This window comes from Brassica napus, chromosome A7 (assembly GCF_020379485.1).
Source record: "Brassica napus cultivar Da-Ae chromosome A7, Da-Ae, whole genome shotgun sequence".
Lineage (NCBI taxonomy): Eukaryota > Viridiplantae > Streptophyta > Magnoliopsida > Brassicales > Brassicaceae > Brassica > Brassica napus.
The window spans coordinates 19,685,321-19,691,340 of record NC_063440.1 but is presented as its reverse complement, the minus strand read 5'-3'; the positions used below and the strand labels follow the sequence as shown (position 1 = coordinate 19,691,340).

At 37.2% G+C, this 6,020-nt stretch overlaps 1 protein-coding gene across 3 annotated transcripts; it reads right to left on the bottom strand.

The window, feature by feature from the left end:
* Positions 1-450: 450 nt before the first annotated feature.
* On the bottom strand, positions 451-3,865 carry LOC106353478 (long chain acyl-CoA synthetase 9, chloroplastic-like). Of its 3 annotated transcripts, none has more exons than XM_048735751.1 (11): positions 3,689-3,865; positions 2,910-3,450; positions 2,585-2,839; positions 2,370-2,501; positions 2,111-2,284; positions 1,817-2,046; positions 1,628-1,745; positions 1,391-1,522; positions 1,176-1,310; positions 882-1,088; positions 451-795 (listed from the first exon to the last, which is right to left on the bottom strand). In XM_048735751.1, exons 2-11 carry the CDS (start codon positions 3,438-3,440, stop codon positions 628-630), a joined length of 2,082 nt encoding a protein of 693 aa, XP_048591708.1. In that variant the 5' UTR covers positions 3,441-3,450; positions 3,689-3,865; the 3' UTR covers positions 451-627. The 3 variants fall into 3 exon arrangements, with proteins under 3 accessions (XP_048591708.1, XP_048591709.1, XP_048591710.1); XM_048735752.1 differs by having other exon boundaries at positions 3,685-3,845; XM_048735753.1 differs by having other exon boundaries at positions 3,599-3,817.
* Positions 3,866-6,020: the final 2,155 nt, after the last annotated feature.

The following is a 6,020-nucleotide window of genomic DNA, read 5'->3' as shown; positions in this document are numbered from 1 at the left end:
TGTGAACAAGAGATTCTTTTGTGACAAACTCAGGTCCAATCTTACCGTTTGGTTCTCAGGGCAAAGCTACAAGACGAGGAAATCACCCATGAGATCAATATCAATGGAAGGAGAAGTTCCATGAACCACTCTATTCTTATTATCAGCAGCCTCAAGCTTCTCCTTCATCTCAACCACTTCATTCTCAGCTTTCTCCCACCCATCACAACAGGATACGTTCACTAAAACTAGATATGTGTGGTTCTTACTTGAATATCAGATACTGTGTCTGATTGTATAGACACTCATAGCATGCAAGAAAAGAGAGAATCTTCGCTATTATCATAACAAATGTCCGTTTCATAATATTGAAACCCCAGATCAGAGGGCATCACATAAAAGAAGTAGACAGTAACGAATGACTAAAGAAGTTCCCAAACAATGGCTAGAAACACACAAAGGAAGAGAATCTTACAAGAGAGAGATAATGAATTGATTAACACTTGGCAATGGTTATAGTATGAGAGCATATAGATTGTTTGGACTCCAGTAAGGTTTTTGTGTCTACAACTCTTTTTCTACTCTCAAGCAAACCAACTAAAGAGCAACACAGACAAGTTGTGTTTTAGAGAAAACAAAGAAGAAGATTTAGGAAGCATATAGCTTGGTGAGATCTTCAGAGAACTCCTTCCTAATTACATCTCTTTTAAGCTTTAGTGCTGCTGTCACTAACCCTGACTCTGGCGTCCATGGAGCCGCCAACACTTTGATCTTTGCTGGTATCTCAAACTTCTCCAACCGTGATTGTTTAGCCGCCTAACAAAAAAAGAACAACACACCAGATATTATATAAGGAACTGACTGGGGACTGGGTTAGGTGTTTTTAGGATGAACGAACATACCTTGACAAGAGACGCATACACTTCTTTCACGGCCTGTTCTTTCGCACACAGCTCTTCGAAGTTGGTGAACTCTATTCCTTGCTTTGATGCCCAACCTTCAAGTGTTTGTTGCGCAGCAACCACAAGAGCCACACAGTAACTGTAAAACGGATCAGCATGAACCATTATGTTTTCAACGTAGGGGCTTATACTGAGAGCAGCTTCCACCTGCAAACATAAAAAACAAAGTTTATATTAATACAATACGCTTATATAGAACAGTGAATAAAGAACCGGTTTGTAAGAAGACAATACTTTGCCCAAGGAGACATATTCCCCATGCTGAAGCTTAACAATATCCTTCTTTCTGTCTATTATCTCAAGGCAACCATCAGGGTGAAACTGTCCTATGTCTCCTGTGTAGAACCACCTCATCCCCTTTTCATCAACCTTTTGAAACATTAAAGTGTGTTAGAGAACGGTTATATTGAACATTGCAGAAAAAAACTGATAGATGTTGAGTTACCAACCTTGTAAACTTCTTTAGTCTTCTCTTCATTCTTGAAATACCCAAGTGTAATATTAGAGCCACCAATTACAATTTCACCACGAGGCATTGGCTTATCACTGATCAAGTAGCCACCTTCCGGCCAGTCTATTAGCTGAAACAAGATATAAAGCATATGATCTTAAGATAAGCAAACGAGTCAGATTAACTTTTGAAGAAGCAAGACTGGTGGATAAAGTCAGGTTAAGAGGTTAGTTACCTTAACAAAGGAGCAAGGAAGAGGAGCACCCACACGGCCAACGGATGTGTCATCAAACTCCGAGAAGGTTCCACCAGCACAAGTCTCTGTTAGCCCATATCCCTGACCGATCGGAGCCCTGAGGAAATATCAGAATGTCAGATCATAAGAATAGCAAGCCTCAAGGAGATAATTCAAGGATGCTTTTACCCAACGCATATGTTAATGAATCTCTGAGTGTCACCAGAAAGAGGTGCTCCACCAGAGAGCAAGTAACGGAGCTGACCTCCCAATACTGCACGGATTTTACCAAACACAAGTACATCCCATAGGAGCTTTTCTAATCCCCAGGCTCCAAACCAACTTCCATTGATTGCAGATAGTCTCCTCGCATATGCAAAGTCAAACAGTTTCTTTGCCGCTCCTCCCTTTGCATCAACCTGATGATCAGAAACTGTCAGTCCTTATTCAATCATAAGGTTTTTTACTCATATTTCAACAAACCTTTTTGCGAACACCATCCCTGACACGATCAAGAATGGCTGGAACAGCTGTCATTATAGTAGGCTTTAGAGCAGTGACATCTCCCTTTGTGCCCTTTTTAATCTTGTTTGAAGTATCAGTGAGCGTCAAGGGAGATCCATATCCAATAGCACTCCCAATAGTAGCCATCACACTCTACAACAACGATACTCAGTTCATATTCAACAAAAGCATTGAGAGTCAAGGAACTAACGCATAGAGCAATGAAGTTAGAAGATACCTCAGCTGCTAACTCAAGGATGTGAGCCAAAGGTAAATATGCCATGTACGTATCCCTCTTACCAAGGTCTGGAACAATTGTCATCACTGCTGAAACTGTAGCTAGCACATTACCATGGGTCATCATAACACCCTATACGATTTGACAAGTAGGATAATCAGATTACTAGTAAGAGCTCTGAAACAACAGATGTAAGAGTAAACTGGTTTACTAACCTTGGGGAGACCAGTGCTTCCACTAGTGTACATTATAACAGCAACATCAGCTGAAAGCGGGAAGCTAGGATCAACAGGACTTTCACGGCCAAGCTTCTGAACATCAGCGAGTGAAGTCGTCGTCCAAGTACTGCTCGCCTCAGATGGGAACTCATCGTCCATGCAAATAACGCGTTTGACAGTCTCAAGCTGTTGGCTTATGTCCATGAGCTTCTTGAGTTCTTTGTTACCACAAATAACGGTTGTAACCTCTGTCTGGAGAAAGAAACAAAGAAAGACATAACTAACTAGTAAACAAACAGAGAATAGAAGCAAAGAGCTATACCTCATTAAGCGAGTGACAAAGAGCTTCCTCTCCTAAAGACGAATAGATAGTAACCACAGTGACATTGCGCCTGAAACAACCCTGCAACGCAATGAACCACTCTTCTCTCGTATCCGCAAAAATAGCAACACGCTCCTCAGACTTGTGCCCAATCTGAACCAAACCAGAAGCGAAACTACACACAGCGTCAAGCGTCTCCCCGAACGTCTTCCACTCGTAGTCACCCAAATGAAGCTTCTCAAAGACCTTCCCGTCCTCGCTAGTCTCGACCTCTCTAGCGATCAGCCTCCTGGTGCCAAGGAAGAACCTCTCGCTGTGGCTTTTGCACGAGATCTCGAATAGCTCGGGGAGAGTGGAGATGTCTTCCCAGTGAGAGCTGACGGGATCTTTGAACCTGTGGTTCCTAACGGTGTGACCTGGCTCTCCACCGACGTCGTCGACGACCACGCCTCGTTTCTTGTCTTTCTTAGCGTTGCGGACCAGAAGGGTTAAAGCTAGAGGGACAATGACACCAGCAGCGTAAGGAATCATCTTTCACTTCCTGTAGTAATCAATATTGAACAATATTATTATTCACATAATCAATTTCGAGAAAGTTAGCTCTAAGACAAACCAAACACGACACATGATAGTCTGTAAGAGTACACATTGGTTAAAAAAGCCGAAGAAGAGTCTCGTAAAGTTAGAACCTTTTTTTAACTTGATATGATCTGAGACATAAAAAGAGTTAAACTTTTTGAAAGATCTGCGGCAAATGTATAAGAATAAGAAGAGCTTACAGTGATCGAAGCAGATGAACGGAGAAGCAAAATACAGCAGAGAGCGGAGGTTTTTATTATTTTAGAGAGAGAGAGGCGGCGAGGGGTATAATGGTCTTTTAGCGGAGACGTCGAGAGGACTGTGGAGGCGGAGAGAGAGAGAGTCACGAAACGAAGAAAAAAATAAATAAATAATTGTTTTTTTTTTGTTTTGAAGTATTTTAAGGAGACCATACACGTGGATCACACATGACGTGGAGGATGGAGAGATGATCTGGACCGTAGGATGTGTGTTAGGTTAATAATCTGACAAAACGGCCATGCAATGCAAATGGAGCCTCCTTCCAGTTGGTACGCCAATTTAAATGAATCTCTCTCTTTTTTTTTCTTAATAAAAAAAATTGAATCTCTATTCTACAAAACTCTCTAATAGTCATACCTTTCGCACCTAATTTCACAACCATATCTATCTGCTTTTTCTTTTGTAATCCCATAATAAACAATAGAACGAAAATTTTGGAGAAGTCAGGAATATTTTGGTCGAGTTAGATAAGTTTGGAACTTGAATTGACACTTGTGTTGGTTACTTAACTTGTGAAAATGCTTACATTCAGGCCGGCTCACTGAGGAGATAAGTGGTGTGATCGTCTTGGGCCGAAGCCGTATTCTCCGTATAATAATAATAATTAAGGAGCCTAATTTTTTATAGATTTATATTTTTATATACTAAAAAATTATAAATATAATAAATAAAATTGAAAAAGTGCCCAAAACTATTTGATATGTATATAGTTTTATTTTCATTACAAAATATTACAAATTAAATTTTAAAAATATTTTAAACATTATCTATATATAAATTTTAGAGATTAAATTTTTTTTTTCTCTTATCATCCCTAACAATGTAGAGCCGGCTCTGCATACATTGTGTTGGTTACTTACTTTGGAGACGGATTCTTCTCCTGAAACCAATAAGAGTGTAGTAGCTACCTTACATCACCAAATTGTAATTCAAAATCATGCTCTTGATCTTGTGTTACCCTCATCCGATGAAGCATCATAAGCATCATATAACATTAGGAGTCTTGGTTATAACTTATATTACACAAATTCAGAAAAGCATGAAACTAGTCAGGAGGATGCTTAGGCTAACTGTTAACTACTGAACTCTGTAAATGGTCTTAGTGGCCCAATTAAATATCTTCCCGAAACCTAGGTATGCTCCGGGTCCAAAACCAGTTTATCGAAGAGGAGATGTTATAAATTAGGTCGTCTACCAAACTAACAATTGGTCAATTGAAAAAGCCAACTTTGTGTCTAGGTAAACGGTTTCACGTAGGTAGGATAAGTATTTTTTGCCTATTTTTTTCAAAAGAATATTTTTTAACCTTTTCAGGATAAAATATACTAAAATACAAAGTTACGAAAGTATTTAAGAACTAAAGTTATTATCCACTAGCATTATTTAAAACCATATTTTGATACGCCGCTTCTTCAATCTCCGTTAGTTCCTTTGATTTCATTCTTAAAGATTATATAAACTAGAGCCTTTTCCCGGGCTACGCCCGGGTTTATTTTCCTAAAGTTTTAATTTATTTTAAAATATTATTTATATTTAAATATGTAATTTATATTGGAAATTTTGACAAATATAAATTATTAAAATGAAGTTTCACATCTTAGAATGTAAAACTTAAATAATGATAAAACACATATTATATTATTTAAATTAGTATTACAGTAAAAGTAAAATTAGTTAAAATTTCAATAATTTAAAAGTTTGATTTCTTAATTATTTTGTTCATTCTATCTGATTCGTATTGTATAATTAGTGACTAAAAGTTTAAGTTCTTCCCAATAAAATCAATCTCTCTAGAAATACACATGAAAAATAATATTGTTGGATCTAATAATTTTATCAGCTTGATAAAAGGTAAACAGTTGATTTATTAAATATTTTCAGAAATTTCATAAATGTTGTTAGGGGTAATTGGTAAGTGCTCTGGGTATTTTCTACTGTTCTTTTTATTTTTACAACATTTTAATTTATCAATTATTATTTTTAAGAAAATAATTTAAAAACTATAGCCCAAAGCTAAATTAGTAAATATATTGGTTTTGGAAATCATTTTAAAAAGATATATACATTCAGTATTGGAAAGTAATTAATATAAATTTACGTCAATCTAATCTAAAGTCACAGAAAACCATGGATAATGTATATTCGAAAAGCTGGCAAAAGTAGATTCTGGAAAACCATGGATAATGTATATTTCTGAGAAAATATCAGAGTGAATTTGATCAAGCAGATTCGAAACAGATGCTAAGAAAGTAGATTTATAAGGGAAAAAAT